This window comes from Diorhabda carinulata, chromosome 1 (genome assembly GCF_026250575.1).
Source record: "Diorhabda carinulata isolate Delta chromosome 1, icDioCari1.1, whole genome shotgun sequence".
In the NCBI taxonomy this organism is placed as follows: Eukaryota; Metazoa; Arthropoda; class Insecta; order Coleoptera; family Chrysomelidae; genus Diorhabda; species Diorhabda carinulata.
This window is the reverse complement of record NC_079460.1, coordinates 18,844,720-18,863,562: the sequence shown is the minus strand read 5'-3', so window position 1 is coordinate 18,863,562 and position 18,843 is coordinate 18,844,720. Positions and strand designations below refer to the sequence as shown.

The window sequence follows — 18,843 nt, the reverse complement described above, 5'->3', positions numbered from 1 at the left end:
GTTTGGGGGTTCTGGGTTTATTTGAAAAAAGATTTGGGAATTTCTTGGAGAAGCAGTTTTTGAGGGTCAGATTGGATTTTAGTTTGGCTGCATATGTAAGGCTCAAATATATTCTTCTGTCTCCCAAGGATGGTTCCCCTGATTCGCAGTACAGACTTTCCACTGGTGTTGTTATGAATGCACCTGTTATCAAACGTAAGGCTGAGTTGTGAAAGCTGTCGAGTTTTTTCAGAAGCGATTTGTTTGCTGTTGAATATACAATTGATACATAATCTAGTTTTGATCGAATAAGTGTTCGGTACAATGTTAGTAATGTTTGTCGATCTGCACCCCATTCTTTGTTCGTTAGCGTTTTCAGTAAGTTCAGTTGTTTGTTGCAAGCTAGGAGAAAATTTCTAATATGATAGTTCCAGCTTAGTGTGTGGTCGAATAGTATTCCGAGAAATTTTATTGATGTTTCCATTTTTATGTCTTCATTATAAAGTTTCAATACTGGTACGTTTGGTATGTTCTTTTGTCTTGAGAAAAGAATATAGCGAGTTTTCGTAGTTGAAAAATTAAAAACAGTTTTTTGAGACCACAGTTCTAAGTTATGGATAAAAGCCTGACTTTATGAGAAGAGGTTTTTAATATTTTTCCTTTGCAGTAAACAACCAAATCATCTGCGTATAGTCGAGCTTTTACTGGTAACTTTAAGTTTTTCAGGATGTCGTTGATTGCGATGATAAAGAGTGTGGGACTTATGATTGATCCTTGGGGTAAACCATTATTAAAATATGTTTTTTCAGAGATGGTGCCGTTGGTTTTAACTTTAAATGCTCGATTTCTCAGGAAGTTTTTGATAAAATCCAGGCAGTGACCATGTATGTTGAATTCGTAGAATTTTTTTATGATGTAATCATGCCTTGCAATGTCAAAAGCTCGGTTAATGTCAAATAAAATAGCTAGACAGCTGTTTTTTAGGGCAAATGCTTCGTTGATTTCACTTTCCAAGTCTATTATGTTATCCAGGGCTGATCTATGTTGTCTAAATCCGCTTTGTTCGGGTATAATAAAGTTTCTTTTTTCTAGAGTCCAGAACAGTCTGTTGTTTAGAATTTTTTCCATTAGTTTGCACATAGCACATGTGAGTGATATGGGTCTATAGGATTCAGGATGGGTTCTAATGGTTTGTGGTTTCAGTATAGGAATTATTATAGATTCGCGCCACTTTCCAGGAAAGTTATGCTGCAGCCAGATGGTATTGAACAGGTTAATGATGTATTCTAGAGCAATTAAGGGGAGATGTTTCAAGAAGACAACTGGTATTTCATCTGGTCCTGGTGACGTTTCTTTCGGGCTTCAAAGAGCTTCATCATATTCTTGGGTGGTAATGGGTAAATTGATGGGTTCGTTTTCATCGAACTGTATCATTATCTCATCCTTTTATTCTCTCTCATGGATAATAACAGTATTATCGTAATTGCGTGTGATGGAGCGGTTTTTGTAAATGGTAGCTAGTATTGAGACTATTTTGGAGTTATCTGTGGTTGTGCGTCCGTCTTTCTCTAGTATTTGTATATTATGGTGCTTGTAAAGTCCTGATATTTTTCTCACTCTTTCCCATACCTCCGTCAAGGGTGTTTCAGAATTTATTGTAGAGACGTATTCTGTCCAGGATTTGCATTTAGCAGTTTTTATTGTACGTCTAACTTCGGCTCGGGTTTTCAAGAATTCGATTCTGTTTGCTGATATATTCTGTCTTTTATATCTATTGAAAGCTTTTTTGTTGCTCTTAATTGCTGATTCGCAGTCGCTATTCCACCACGGCACAGGATTGCGTCGTTTCAGACTGTAGTTCTTCCGATTGATATGTTTGCTGCTCGTTGAAAAATACTAATAAGGTTTTCTAAAGCTTCGTCTATATCTGTTGTAATTGTGTAAGTTGTCACTGTGTAACTTTCTGAGATAATTGTTTTGAACAGAGCCCAGTCTGCTTTTTTTAAGTTCCATTTTGGATATAAGTGATTGTGATTTGGTTTTCTATTGTTATGAATGACGATTGGATAGTGGTCACTGTTGTAGGTATACTCCAGCCGATCCCAGGAAAGAGCTGGAGTCAAAGTTGGGTCACAGATAGTGAGGTCAATACATGAACCCTGCTCTGATTGTATGTTAAATCTAGTTGGCATCCCATCATTTAAGATGGAGAGATTTGCGTCATCAAGAATATCTCCCAGTTAGCGACCTCTGTGGTTTATTGATGTTGATCCCCACATGGTGTTATGGGCATTGAAGTCTCCGACTATTATTCTAGGCTGAGGAATTTGTTCCAATAATTCATTTAATTCTTTAGCATCTACTTGATATGCTGGATATATATATTGCATATATTTACTTTTGGATTAGTGTGTAGTTCGATAGCTACGGCTTCCAGGTTTGTAAGGATCGTGATTTCTGCAGCGTGGAGAGATTTTTCCACAAATATTGCTACTCCTCCGCTAGCTATTTCAGTATTTATTCGGTTCTTGTAGAAGCTGTTAAATTGCCTGAGCGGTTTGTTGTTATTGTATTTGAAATTGGTTTCTTGAAGACAAATAACTTCACATTTCTGTTTGGATAAAATGGTTTGCAACATTGGTAAGTTGTTATAAAAGCCATTATATTCCATTGTAGTATAGATGTAAAGTCCATGAGAATACGGGGAGAAAAATATTAAACTAAATTATTGGTTCAGTCAGTTAATATTTGTTTGAGATTATTCACTTTCTGTTTCTGGGAGATCTGTTTCTGGTATGTTCATTTGTAGGTGAGAGAACAGTTTCGTCTTGAGTTCAGTGCATCTGCTTTTGATAGATCTGTGCTCAAAGAAAATGTAAATTTTTATTAGCATATTAGCATGTCTATTAATCCAGTAAAATCATTTGTGTAGTTCTTTATTATACTAATTGGATCAGATGAACCGTAGACATTTTCAAAAAGGTCAGATATCTGGTTCTGGTCCAATATGAAAGGAGGATTCTGTTCTGAAATGACTTTTCTAATTGGTTCAATGAGAATTTCTGTAGAGATGTCTGGTTTATTTTTAGGCTTTTTACTTGGCCTATTTGGTTTGGGGAAAGAAGGTTTCTTAGGGTTCTCTGGTTTAATTCCTTCTGTTTGAGGGGGAGGCGTAATTATTTGCTCGTAGTTGCGTTTGGTGCTGTTTTGCGGAATTTATTTTATGTTTATGGCGGGTACATTCTGGGAATGAAGTGTTATAGGGGTTTCTGATGGGATCTTGGTGTGTGCTTAGGGAGTATTGACTTCGGTATTTTGGGGCTGCTGGTAAGGTTGGGTAGTTCAGTTATTTGGGGTTCTTCATAAATTTGTAATTGGAAGTTTTTACAGTTTGGTGCAGTATGACCTGGTTTTTTGCATGTAAAACATAGTAGACGGTCTTGGGATAGGTAAATTCTGCAGCTAGTGTTCTCGTGTGTAATCATTAGACAGTTGAGTATTTGGATTGTGGATGGTGTATTAAAGATTTGTCTTCTGAAGCTGTAGATGTGGTTATATTCCGGAATTGTGGAGCTTATTTTGAGGAAAGACATTGGTGAGAGTGTATTGAGACCTATTTTAAGTTCATCGATTAGAGCTGAGTGTGGTATGGTGGGGCATACATTTGAGGGTATTAATCTTTCGTAAGGTGTTATAAGCTTTCGGGCTTGAATCGAAGTGTTGTTGACAATGATCAGCCCTTTACGAAAGGTCATGAAGCGGTCTACAGTATCTTCATTTGCGAGGTACATGCATATTCTATTGTTTGACAGCCTCGATGTGAATAGTATATTTTTTGGACCGATTAGTTCTACAAGTGATATCAGGTAATCTTGAATTTTCAGGTTATCAACAGCTGGAAAAACAATTGCTTGATGTTTGATTAACTTGAAAGAAATATCAGTAAGTTGCTAATTTAACACAATCTAAACGTCGGCTATTAATATAGGGTCTCACGAAAATTGAGTCAAAAATTCAACCTCATAACAGGTGGATTGAATAGTTGTCTTCAGTGCGATACAACCATTCTGGATGCCATACAAATACCATTTTTATGGTATGATTTGTCTCAAGTCTCAAAGTAAGCTTCAGTTTCGGCTGTAACCTCTTCATCGGCGCAAAATGACTATTCGGCGAGCATCTTCTTGAAGTCTGAGAAGAAAAAATCGCTGTGGACCAGTTCTGGAGAAGATAGTGCATTCTGAAGCTATTAAAAGCTTAATTCATTCAATGTGCCTTCGATTTCGTTCACTTAAACGCTACATAAAAGCCGCTGTTTCTAATTTTACCATTTTTAAGATAGTTGATGAATATTATACCATGTACATTTGGAAATACGGATGCCAGCTGACTTGCGTCTCTCCACACATTGGAGTCGGTTCATCACGTGCAATACAATCGGTTGACTATTAATTGGGCTTCTATGTAAAGAATCCATTGTCACATATTGAATCAACAACACACTCTTTTGATATCTTTAGGGTCTAAGCTATCATTAAGTTCATTTCAAAATTATTTCCTGTACTTTTCGATGTTTTCGTCGGTGATAACCTTTTTGGGGCGTTCACTGTATGCATCGTCCTCGGTGCTCATTTAGTCTCGTTTAAACTTACGAAACCACTTCTCCACGTTTGATTTTCCTGGAGGAAACTTCGAATAATGACTGAAAATCATATGGATTTCATAATAGTAGTCTTCGATAATTGTATACTTTATTTGTAACTCAGCTCATGATTATTGTTTTCCAAGCATAATCTTTTTTTCGAGGCAGAATACACTACTCAAAATGAATACACTACTCGAAATGTTAATCCGGGATATTTTCTTAAGCATTTCTACAAGCTTTTCTTCGCCCCATACGTGACAGTAATCAAAAATTTCAATTACTGCAATTCTGGACTAACAAGTTTGTGAGGTGAATCCATTCCTCTTCTTGTTGGATGAGTTTCCCCTCAGCTTTCCCTATACTGGAATTTTTAATCTTCTATCTACTTTTACTAATGAGAACGAGGTTTAGACATACTCACGTTAATTAAAATATTCCCCACGAGCACTTGTATATGAATAACTGTTTTCAATAAATTTGAATTCCATTTTAGTATTCGGAATTTGCGAAAATGTTGAATCGGTAGGTTTGTAAAATGTAAAACAGCAGATGAAATATCCAATACATTGATTTGATTATATGTAAGTCAAATAATTGGTTCCCAAGAAATTAAAATCCTTTTTTGAAAACATTTTGTACTATTTTTATCGGTAATGATTGCTTATGTACACCATTAAGGTGACTGACCAACAACGGAACAAAACAACTCACAAATTATTGTTTTTCGTGATGGAAACCGTTATTTGAAAACAAAAACAAACAAAATTTTTGTTTTTACAGAAATACTGAATTGAACAATTGATACAAATTATTATGTTGAACGATAATACAGAAATATGATACCAAAATCCTTTTCCTAACTAAACAAACATTAAAGTATGAAATCCATTATTTTATATAATACCTAGTTATTCCATAACTAGCTGATCGTCTGCGTTAAAGTGTGTAATATGTTATTAATTTGACAATTTGATACTTTAACTAGTTATTTCATAACGATATTGAGATTTTCCTAAATTTTTGTGAATATTGACAACTCAAAGCAGGCAGAAAATTCGTTATTTTTAAGCCCATTTTTTTCACATATGAATTCAAGATGTCAGGTTGACCTCATAGATTTTCAATCACAGCCTGATGGAAACTATAAATTTATTTTAGTTTATCACCTTACAAAGTTTTTGGTTTTAAGACCTCTTCAAACAAAGAGAGGAGAAGAAGTTGCAGGACAGTTGCCTGATATATTTCTGTTTTTTGTAACACACTTATTGATGACTTAAAAGTAACTTGGTCAGAGCTTAAGATCGTGTATGGCAAACCAAGACAGTGCTAAGAGAGCAAATCTGAATATAGAAAATATATTGACAACTTGAATGCAAGACAACCAGTCAACCTCGTGGAGTAACGGGTTAAAATTCATCCAGTTTATGGAGAACAGAGCGTTGCATTCTGGTATTAAAAGGTCCCTTTACGAGGCTATATTTGGTTTCACAGCTAGAGTTGGACTGTCCACAACTGCCACGCAGATCAATTGCAAAATACTTTGACTGCAATGAATGTTTTTTCTCAACCTGATAATGAAAAAGTAGTTGAACAATCAGTATTGAATAATCCCATTTCGAAAGTATGTGTTGTATGTATAGTATGCAGTGAAGATATAGTTTGCTTCAAATGTATGGAGCCTATCCATATATCATGTTCGAAAGATTATGTTTCAGAAGCTGAAGTAGAGCAGAAAATGTGCAAATTGTGCTTTACTGAACTCAATTTTCAAAGAACAAGAGAAAAGTTTAGAAAATGTTTAGAAATTCACGCGAAAAATTGAAATTAATGTCGGATAAATCTGATTCTGAAGTCTCTGTCGGGTTGAAGTTGAAAAAGGAAAAGGTGATGTCAAATCTATTTCAGCTTTCGTTATAAAACCGAAGAAGGATTTTTCCAATTGGGCACAAGAAACGGCCGCATAGAACAATTATATCCCTGATCTCAGTTCAGTGTCTACCAACAAAAATTATGTTATAAATGTTATAAAAATGCACGCATGAGCTGTCCTCCTTGTATATTTTTGAGTTTTCTATACAGGTCTAAATATAGAAGATAATATGTTTACTGTTTAAGAATATTGAATTTTTTGTTTAGTCGATTGAGCTAATATTCAAAAAACAATAATACATCTTATAGTAAGGGCTAATCCAGAGAGTAAAATTAAATCTAGGAATTCGTGGAACAAAATGAAAGCTCTCCATACCACCAGGAGTATCACTCGCCATTTTTCAGTTAGAGTTGTTAGGAATAAACAAATATGCTTAGTAATGTTTGGATAGAAACCTTTCTAAAAAGCACATTCATATTCGCTCATATAACCAAGCGATCTTGAAGATTTTGAACGCTATTTAGTTAACGCCCAAACTAGTGTGAGAATGAAAACTCTTAAAGTACTAGCTTACAGAAACAAAGTAATACGAATGTGGCTACCAAGCAACAAGAAAACAAAAAAAGGGCAACGACTCCATGTTTTGTATCAGATCACTAAAGAATCAGATGTAGTCTCACTGAATAAATACTCCAGGCCTAAGACAATCCAAAAGGTTCATAACCATATCAGCTAAGAAAGCAAAGGAACTTCTAATGATGACCAGAAACGACTTGAAACTGGTGGGGGTCTTAAGATCTTGGAAAATATGATGCAAGTGGACTGAAGAAGAAACTGGTATGACCCATTCAACTGAAAAATGCTCAATTATGTTTTATACTGGATCGGATAACCTAACTCTGTGTGGGCTAACATTATCGGTACTAAACGAGTTTAAATACTACTAGATAAATATTGGAATTTGTCTTGGTCCAATGAAATCAACATCATTGAACGCATTATAGGCAGAATGTAACGAACCTCCTTTGTTTATACGGCGGCAATTATTGTCTCAGAAATATTTAATTAAACTCAAACGATACATAACGATACATAATTTATGTGGCATTTCCATAGGGAACCTCACGGCGGAAGCTTTGATTCAAACGAATGTATTCAATAATATATGCAGAACCAACAGAAATTTATCGATATATAACACTCCTTGTCAAGCTTTATCCAAAGTCATAATCCCTAATTATACGGAATCTAGCCAGCCGCATTAACTCGAATCATGTTGAAATCCATATTAGCTGAGGTGGCTGACAAGACAATAATATATACTAATGGATCTAAGATGAGAGATGGAGTTGGATGTGCAGTAAACATTCAGACACAAAGGATTCTCTACGATTCAAATTACCTGATATTCCCAGCATATATACTACGGAGCTGTATGCCGTCTTACAGTATCTTTCCTAGTTGAAGTCAAATAAAAAATGTGGGTGCGATTTTATCTGATTTTAGATCAGCACTCAGGACGAATTGGAATTCATAGTAATGAAAAAGCTGATCGATTAGTAGAAGATTAAGTACTTCATGGAATTTTTTGTAACGTATATACAAGAAGAGATGCGATTAAAGATTAAATTTACGTATCCTGGCACAAACACTGGGAAGTATACTGGTGTGTGGTGGTGGGAGATACTCAGCCCATCTTGCAAAGCTGGGTATTATGTAATCATTAGCATGTACCTGTGATGATCATTGTTGTGCTGATCTCAATCACATTTTTTCGGATGCAGCAATAACATTCATAAAACAAACAATTTGTTATAGTCGCTTTTTATATAAAACTAAAAATTAGTAAATTTTATCAAGGATATTGAAATTAATATTTAAGTAGAATTATTAAAAATTATGTGGCTGATGGAGAGAGAGAGAGAGAGAGACTGAGATACGTTGGTTAAAGTTTGGTAGGATAAGGATGATTTTTAAAAGGAATTTGGTTTGTTTGATTAGGCCCTGATATAGGAATTGCTCCTCTGCAGGTCTGGGGTTGTGGTGGTTTTGTTGTAATGTGTTTGTCTAACTGTTCTAGCGGGGTATTTTTGCCGAAAATATGAAGTGGAGCTTGCAAGTAAAAACGGTTTTTTTTGAGTGGTTTTATTATATTGTTTTTTGTTTTTTTTTTTGAAATTTTCTATTTTTTTGTTTTTTTTTTTTTTTAATTTAATTTGGTGTAATTTGATGAGGGCGGGTACAGCTGCGGCTGCATTATTCCCTATTGTCGGCTATTTGGCTGGAGAACCGGTTCACCAGGTTGCAGCAAAACCGCAGAAAACTTGTAGCACCGAGGATTTTGGTGTCTGTTGAGAGATTGTACGGGGTTTGAGGTTTTTCCAGGGTGACTGGGGCAGTTTCCTGGAGGGCTTTAGGTGTTTCCATCCTTTTCGGACAACAGGGGCGGAAGGCGGGGTGAGATCCACCGCAATTTTTAAATGTGGGGGAGTGTGACTCAAACACTTTTCTGGCTTGTGATCGGATGCACCGCAAGGGGGACAGATAGGTTTGCAAGTGTCTGCGGAGTGGCCGTAGAGGAACAGCGGATGCAGTATTTAGGGACTGTAGAATGGAGTTATATGGCTGATGGAACAAATTATTATATTTATGAGACGCAAGTTGTATAGTTCAATGTTGTCGAACACGATCAACGGCATATTATTAATAAAACTTCATCTGTACACTGAGCTATTAGAAGTTATTTAATCCTTCTATATCATTTCCAAAAAGTTGAACAGTTATCTCAAGACTTTGTTTAATAAGTCGATTCATTTTATGATAATACATTCCTTCTCAAAAGAAAATTCTTTTTGCTGATAAGGCTTGCTTTACTCGTAGAAATATTACAAATATACATAACTATGCATAATCAGGAGTATTCAGATGAAAATCCTCTTGTAATGAATCCTCGACATTTCCAACGTGACTTTGAGATTAATGTTTGGGTTGGCCTTATCGATCAGTATTTGATTGAATCAGTTATTTTTCCAAATCGACTAAAGTTTTAATGATGACGTTAAATCGTCATTTTTAAATATCCAGGCTCCTAACAAAATTTCGTTCCAACCTGAACTTCCAGAGGCGAATAGATCTGTTGTGATTACATCATTTTAAAGGCATGTTTAAGTTGAGAAAACACATTATGTGAAGCAGATAATCTTTAGTAACAAACTCTTCCAAAGGGTTATATTTATATATGTAAATCGATTTAAAACACACATTTTAAGGTTAAGTTATTTTAAACTTGGATGCTTTCGGCTTATTATAAGTGTATACAGAATAATTTTGTTTTTCTTCAAGCGTATAATAATATCTATATTATTTTCGCAACACAGAGCGTAGAAATAAGCTATTCTTTTACTAGTAAAATAATGAACGCTTATATTGTACTAGTAACTTCAATATTTTGTTGACGTTATTGTAGAATATAGAGAGCAATTCAGCCTATATACGAATACGTCCAAGACGAAACTATTGGTATTCTCAAAAATACAAAGAAACGCAACCCTAAGACTCTGGAGAGATCATTGAACTAGTGTCATCTCTAAAATACCTGGGCACGCTCTTCAACCTGCAATGCTACCCAAAACTCATAATAATATCAAGAATTGAGCAAGCGCGGAAAACTCTGAACAACATGAGGACACTTCTGGCAAACCGCAACCTCAGCCTGGAGCTCCTGATCAGAATGCTTCGCTGTTACATCTTTGCTGTTCTTCTGTACAGATACGAAAGTTGGACCATCGATGCGGCCACAGGAAATGTACGCCTACAGGCGAATGCTGCGGATATCTTGGACGGAACATAAGACAAACATAGAGTCCTTCAGCAAATGGGTAACTTCTCACGACAATCAAGGAGATAAAGTTGCAGTACTCAAGACATATAATGAAAGGTGGGCGATATGCCGGTCAGCCGTAGAGAAAATTCATGGCTGAAAGATTTACACATAGGCTCGGCCTACAGATATTTTCAGAGCTGCGGTTTCTCGTGCGACAATAGGCAGAAATTGTCGTTTAATTTTTATTGAATTTGATATTTGTCGGTTTTGAAAAGTGTATTGTAAAAATATCTCAAGGAGAAGAATTTCAATGTACACCTCCGGAATTAGTCGAAATAGCTATTTTCACTATTGGAACATTAATTCCGACGGAGTCAAGAAAAGTGTATGATTTTTTTTATGAAAAATTTATAAAATAATGCAAAGAAAATATTGACGAAGATACACAGAAAACGTTATGCTTGCTTATTTTACTGAAACTATAGTCAATTGGATTAGATATTATCGTGACCGTTGGTAATACAGTGGAATGGTAATACTGTGGAATGGTAATACAGTGGAATGGTATTACAGTACTCAGGGCTGGAACTCCATTACTGGAATGCTAGATGGCGTTAAAAATGCTAGGTTTTGAGATTTTGACAAAAAATTGTTTACTAACTCGTAAAAATAATTTTGTTTCATAAAAAGTATTCTATGTTATTTCCAATACCTCCAAGAATATGTGTACAAAGTTGTATGATCATATCTTGAGTAGTTACAAACAAACTTACATTTCACATTTATAATATTTGTCACCAACTATTTTAGTTGACAACGGATGGGACATTACCGCTCTAAAACGACATGATGGATGGAAATCCACCAGTGTTGCTCTAGGGTACTTAGAAGATTCTGTTTTCAGCAAGAAACAAACTGCACAACAATTACTTCATTGGAAAGATCAACCAAGTTCGAGTTTTGGAATCAAAAGAGATTTACATTCAGGAAACCTTTCAAATGAAAATATTTCTAACATAATAAATATAGACAAACACGTTACTAAACATAACATTTACACTAATGACAAGAATGTGAAGTCGAAGCCGAAAGCGGTGGCATTGGCCTAAATTTAAATAACTGCAGTATACAAAACTGCACGTTCAATATTACAATTAATAAATAGATAATGCTTATGCAAACCATAATTGTTTAATTTCATATTTTTATTAATAAATAGTTGAGATATAAACAATGTTTTCAATTTATTTCTACTTATAAATTGCATTATTTTTACCCTTGAAGAAAAAATAGTATTGTCACTCGGAGCAGAAGACCCATCATATGTTTCGCCCAATTTGCACAGCCTCGGCAAACGCCTCGGCAGAGCAAGAATATGAGCTCGACAATAATGCCTTCTACTCCTAGTAATATAATGTACTATATCGTTCTATAATAATTATTCGTTAACTTATTTCAAACTTCACGATCCAATAAAATGTTAATCTAAATTTACTGTAATTTATTTGGATCCTGACACTGAACTAATTTTCTACGTTGTTATATAAGAAAAAAGATCGACCAAACTAATAATCGTTTTAATAAACCCCTTACATATGTCCTCGATTTTGAAATTTATATTAATCCAAATGTGAAAATGGAAATTTTCCTTATTTAATAATATGTATGATGTAGAAAAAGTTTTTTCTATCACGATTCGAGAAAAAAAAAAGATTTTCTGACTTCTTATATGGATGTATTACCCACTTATAACTGTATTGGAGAATATTTCTTTTATTCTTTCTATTGCAGATGTCTTGTAGCGTTACTGAGCGGGTCCCGGATAACAGAGGCGCAGTTGTGGGTCCCCAAGGGGGAGCAGGTCCTACAGGGACAACCGTAACCGTAACTGGAACAGGATGTAGGCTACGAGGTACCGGCGCAAGTAATGTGAGTTTAGCACCATCACCGAATTCCAGGGGTAGCATACCGATTTCAAGTGCTCCCCAGAATGGGCCACAATCAAGTGCTCAAGGTGCTCCGCTACGGCCAAAGCCTTGTTGCCTCCTATGGTGCTGTTGCTGCAAGTGTCCTTGGTAAATATAAAGCTGTTTAATCAACAATATTTTATATCCGTTATTTTGTTATGACATCCACATCCAACTTTCAATTGTCAAATAATTTAGTAGAAATTAATCGATTTATTAGAAAAGGAAGAAAGAAAGAAATTAGTATATGAAGTTTAGTGAATATAAAATACTGTAATGGAATCACACATAACCAAACATTTATTAATCATAAATTCTACCTATTTATGCCACATAAACTGTTTATTCATGAAAATAAGTCGTATACGTTCTAATGAAGATTCGTATTGACATTTGCATTTGGGAAACTGAATCAAATTACGCTTCTGCAAATTCAAGTTAATTTATTCCACTTTTTGTCTTTACGATATTGCATTCAACAGTTTGCTGTAAGGGGAGCAATCGATTTATTTTATACTATAAACCAGCTGAACACATATTACTAATAATCTGATTTCTATTGGATTTTGTTGATTATAACAACGAAATTCATACTAGTAATAGAGCTTATCATCGAATTCTCATTATGTTCAGTCTTAAAACTTACAATAATCACACAAAGATTATTGACTTAAAAAAAAATTGTGAATGAATTTCAATATCTCAGTAAAATTAATCCTAAAATATGATATACGACGATAGTCCCAAAAGTATCTGGCCTGGCCTAAAGATGGCGCTAGTTGCTTCAAAAATACACAATCTATAAAGCATATGTTTCAAGTTTGAAGACACCACGTTGTTTAGTATCTGTTTGGCAGCCATCAATAGTGAACATTTTCAGTGAATTTGTATACATGGAAAAAATTGGTCGTCGTTATATGATACAATACTTTTATTTAGAAAACCTTCGCCCAACCAATATAAAATTTTGTCTAGATTCTATTCTAGTTAAGACGGCTCCTTCGTTATTAATAGTAAACTATTGGGTAGCGGAGTTTAAGCGAGGCCATACGCCCTGTAAAGACCAGCATCGCAGTGGTCGACCAAATGTGGTCATGACTCCAGAGATGTTGATGAATGATCGACGATTGAAAGTAGACGAGCAAGCAGAAATAGTAGGAATTTCAAAAGTTGCGCTACATCGCATATTAATTGAAAATTTAGACATGCGCAAGATGGGTGCCGCGTTTGGAACAAAAACAGAGATATTTCCATTGAGTTTTTGTTGTTGTTTCACAGAAATAAAGCCAAATTTTTGTTTACTTGTTGTAACGTTTGAGCGAAGAAATCAAGCAAAAAAGCTACAGCCACATTTAGCTAAGAAGAAAGTGTTGTTTCATCGAGACAATGCACCAGCTCACATATCCGTTATTGCAACGATCAAAATAAATTCGACAGATTTAGCCCCCTCTGATAATTTTCACTTTCCACGCTTGAGAAGCTGGCTCCATGGTCAAAGACTTTTCGACAATGAAGAGGTGATGTTGGCAATTAATGGCTATTTTGAGGAGCTTGACGATTCTTATTATAAAAAGGGTATCGAACATAGCTTAGAAAAGTGTATGTAGCTAAAAGGAGATTACCTTGAAAAATAAATATTTTTTTTTCCTAAAATTATTGTATTTCCTTTGTTGGGACAAGTACTTCTGGGACCATCCTCCTACATTAAGTATTAAATTTAAAATGCTTGGTATCAAGCCTCAAAAGTATGTATTAGGGAAAAAATATTCATTTTCGCGTGGAAAAGTGTACGAAGTTTGTAAAAGATTTGAGGTGTCCAAGTACAACAAAATTTATATGAAAATTGAAGACTATTTCTACCAATATAATATTGAGTTTTCTTTTGTTTCAGTTCAAATCCTGGTGGAAAAGCAAACGATGAAAACGGACCTAATAGAAATTCAAATAATTCGGATGTGATGTTAAATTGTGAATTAGAACCACCGTAAGTAGAATCAGAAATATTCTATCCATTTTTAATAATTATAAGTAAATTTTTTTCTAAACAAATTTCCAAATGTTGAACTTGATAATGAATACCGTGTCGAATTATGTATCTAGTGAAAATTTCGCATACTCACATATTTCTTTCTACGAGGTTTCATCAAAAAAGACTTTAATATCATTAAAACAAAGTAACTAATATGAAATTTGAATTAATCTCTTTACATACTGCCCTGCTAGCAATGTACCTAGCCCAATGATAATTCTATGGCTGAAGCATTTTGGAAGTTTTTCATTTCACGTTTCCCTTTCAGCCCTTCGTTTATTTTTAGCAAGAGCCATTGTCACAATGGAGAATATATGTTTCAACACACCATTATTAACTTCTGAGATTACAAATGCTCCCCCTGTTTTCTCATAATCAGGTAAAACTTGACGCGTTGCTTAAGATTTATATTTCACGATAGTCAGCGCAGAAACCGTTTTTTTAAAGCGACTATAGTAGCAAACTGTAGTTGAAAGTATAAGGATTCACGAACCATACTTTTTATCCCACCTCGTATTTATATGTAGCTATAAAGGCCAAATAATTCATATTTTACTTGTAATTAATTACTAATATAGTAATGAGTATGTATTTCGATTAAATATCACATATCAGCCAATAAAAAAGATAATCTGACAACAGTGTATCCAGCGAGAATGTTTTAGAACTACATGTCAGATCCATCTATCTTCAAAAAAGGTAGAGTTTTGTAGTCTACATTCTTATTTTTAATACTTTTCTACCACACATTTTATAAAAATCAAAAATATTTTTAGTAATCCCTTCGCAAAATTCAAAATATCATTCATAACGTACTTATGAGATAGCAGTATTCTTCGAAAACTAACCAGGTGACAGAACAATTTTGAGCTATATATTAGAAGAAATTCTTAGGTGAAAGAAATCATCTTGTCCATGAATTTTGCACAATTGACTTCTTAAGATTGTCTTAAAACTCAATCTTAAATATTTCCCAAAAATTTTATTAGAAAAAAAATTGGTTTTTACTTTATAGTTCGGGAATCATTGTGAAATGAAAAACTACGACACAATACTCTGTATTATTGATGAAATAACTTGTATTTTCGTATTTTTAAAATGTGGTTTCGACAAACTATATCATGTCAACTACGAATAATAGGTATTGAGATTTTGAATGAAATTATGGAAAGAAAACCGCATTTCTTTCTCTACGGAAATTATGAATATTTCCAGTTTCACCAAGTACTGGATGGACAACTAAGAACTAATATTTTTCTTCATTAACTGTATCATTTAAATAAATGGCCCAATTGTTTGTCCGCATAGCCTCACCACACATTTACAGACCAATGACCCTAATGTTGGATCTTATGCATCCAAAAGGGGATTCGTTTTAGACCAGTAGTGCATATTATGGCGATTTACTCTACCATTATATCGTCGTGAATCATATTTAATAGTCAGTTGTGATTTAATTCACTGACAAAAAATAAAACATTTTTGAATAATAGATAAAATTGAACACAACTAACTTCAACAGCTTCAACTATACGCTTAAAAAAATTGTGGCAATTTTCTCGGGAAAGAAAAAAGACATTTACATCCGTTAATTAAATAAATCAAAATATATAAAATATATGAAACATCGCCCTCTAGCATTAACGTTACTTATTAAATTAGAATTTATATATTTTGTATTGCTGAACAAAAGCTCCTTCGAAGTTCATAAAAATCGGAAAGCGGAATCGAACCTACAGGCATTTTTTATAATAACGTTCCCACTCCCCCCTCTTATTTGAAGAGATAGACAAAAACTTGTTAAATAAAAAATGCACAGAATTTGTTGAAGAAATCGATTATCGTATATAAAGTGCCACTTAAATGGGTAAATTTAAAAAAATGATTTTTTAATTTCATATTTTCAAATACGCCTGAAATTCGGAAAATAATTTTCACATATTGGAAAGAGGCCATTATTTTTTTTTCCTAAAGCCATAATATAGTCTGTCCACCCGGTACATACTATTAGTGGTCTCCACAGTATATGGCTTCAATGTAAACTCTAAAATAACTCTAATAATAAAATATATTTTCAGTCCTTCGTTAGAAGAGATCCGGAATTGGGGCAGATCTTTCGAAAAACTCATGAAAAGTCCAGGTAATTGAAAACTTTCCGATTTCATATTGTAAGATTCGGTTAAAAATATTCAATAAATTCCTCACATACATTATAGTTTTGTGTGTGAAATACATTAAGGAAACTTCGATTTGAGGTTTTTTTACAGGCACCTTTATAAAATTAAATACAGAAAAAAAAATAACTTTAATGTGGTGTAAATTAAATGAATATACATAATGAGCGAGAAGTTTTTACGAAATCATACTTGTTTACACCTGGGTGCTCAGAGTTTATGGCTAACCAATCAGCAGCAACTGTGACTTTAAAATCTTTCAAAAATCTAATCTAAAATTTTTAAAATCTTTCAAAATCACTGTTGTAAAGTGCTATAGGTTTAATTTCCTTAAGATGTAAACGAAATGTATTACTAAAAGTCAATTAATTAGATTTTAATTAATAGTACTCGTGGGTAATTTTTAATTGGCACCTTATGAAAAATACATTCCACCACTCGTAAAAATACTTCCAAATGAAATATTGATTATTGTGTACATTCTTCATGTCATAATTTTGCAGCGAGATCCCGTACTATGAGAAGCTGTTTACACACCCTTACTCGATACGACGTTTCATTGAATCTCGGTTATTCGACAAATTTTATTGATCTTACCTGAATTTTGAATATGGTTTCTTTAGAAGACACAAAGGACTTCAATAATCGGCGAGTGCTGGTACTTCCCTTGTAACCTAAATATTCCGCGCATGTGTACGACCTGAGTATGAATAAGCGTCGAATCTCCACTATTAAAACGATTGAATCAACGCTGTGCCGTCTACCCATAAACTGTATCTTTCTCTTTAATTTCCCATATTTTCTTCACTACCTCGGCTATTATAAACTTTTTTGTTTCGAATGATGTCTTAACAATACATGAATTTCGCCCTTCCTCATAAATAATCAAAGATAGAAGGGTTAAAAGATAAAAGTTTTAATAGAATTAGAGACTAGTCAGTCTAACAAGATACGCATGTTTAAACTGAGGCGTAGTTTTTCACATAAGAAAACCGATATTACTTAAGAGGCACCCTCTGATTTAAAAATTTAATTATGTTCCAACACCATCCAAAATTGGACAGTTACTTAAGATTTATACAGTGTGCTTAATATTATATATTTCCCACTTTTGTTACCTTATTTCATATCTCATTAATAATCTTGTAAAATATATTTTCAGCGGGTCGGCAGGTATTTAGGGATTTTCTAAGAGGAGAATACTCGGAAGAAAATATATTATTTTGGTTAGCGTGTGAAGAACTCAAACGGGAAACGAATTTAGAGGCAGTAGAAGAGAAAGCAAGAATTATTTACGAAGATTATATTTCGATTCTTTCTCCCAAGGAGGTTTGTATTCCATAAAATATTAATGTGAAACAAAACTTCAGAGTAAAGAATTTGTTTTAACGATACACAAAAGTCAAATTCCTTTTTAATATTATAACATATTCATCGTAACTTTATTAATAGTGACTTATTATTATCAACTGAGCTATTTGATGTTACTTATTGATATAGGTGTCGCTGGATGCGAGAGTACGTGAGATTGTAAATCGTAACATGGTGGAACCGACTCCACAAATGTTTGAAGAGGCACAACTTCAAATATATACCCTAATGCATAGGGATAGTTATCCACGTTTCGTCAACTCACCGTTATACCGATCATTGTCTCAACAACAGAATGCTTCTTCAGCTCCCCAATCTGCTGTGACGACATCAATGGTCACAACGGCTTCTTCGGGGTAAGTAAAGTGGCAAATATCAATAATTATATACCCAATAGTCTATTATAAATCGTTGAAACACCCTTTATATTTGCCATTATTTTCTTCACCTTCGTATACAGGCACAACACGTAGACAACTTCAAGTATTGTGTGCAACAAATCAATGCACATTTTAACATTCCATTTTTATCCATTGTATTTGTTAAACATTGATCATCTAATTGAGCTAATGTGGTATCATCATTTGGTTTTGGAGTGCGTATCTCTTATACTAACAACTAGAAAATCACGTAGATTGTAGAGAACTGAGTTATATGGAAAAAAATCCATTTTTAGATTTGAAAGAACAGGAATTGAGATTTTGAAAATTCCTCACAATTTGTCTCAGAACGGCAAATGAAACATGAATAGTGTTTTTTCTTCGTTCAACCCTTCTGTATTTAAAATACTTTGGTACACCCCTCTAGATAGCTCGCTAAAGACTGACTGCTCTCGGATTTATAATTAAAAAAAAATATTATATAAATAAGAAGTTCTGACAGAAGCAGGAACTCGTAGAGATAGTAGTATTCAAAAGCTTAATGTGATGTTGATAAGTATAAAAATAAGTCATTATTTGAGAAAAATAAGCAAGCTACAGGCCTA

The 18,843-nt window shown here is 34.0% G+C and overlaps 1 protein-coding gene across 1 annotated transcript in view; it reads left to right on the top strand.

The window, feature by feature from the left end:
• Positions 1–18,843, top strand: part of LOC130897094 (regulator of G-protein signaling 17) — a 76,108-nt gene that overhangs the window by 41,227 nt on the left and 16,038 nt on the right. Inside the window, exons 2-6 of the mRNA XM_057805684.1 lie at positions 12,109–12,392; positions 14,176–14,268; positions 16,392–16,453; positions 17,650–17,816; positions 17,988–18,214. Coding sequence (XP_057661667.1) covers positions 12,109–12,392; positions 14,176–14,268; positions 16,392–16,453; positions 17,650–17,816; positions 17,988–18,214 — 833 coding nt within the window. The remainder of the gene's footprint in view (positions 1–12,108; positions 12,393–14,175; positions 14,269–16,391; positions 16,454–17,649; positions 17,817–17,987; positions 18,215–18,843) is intronic.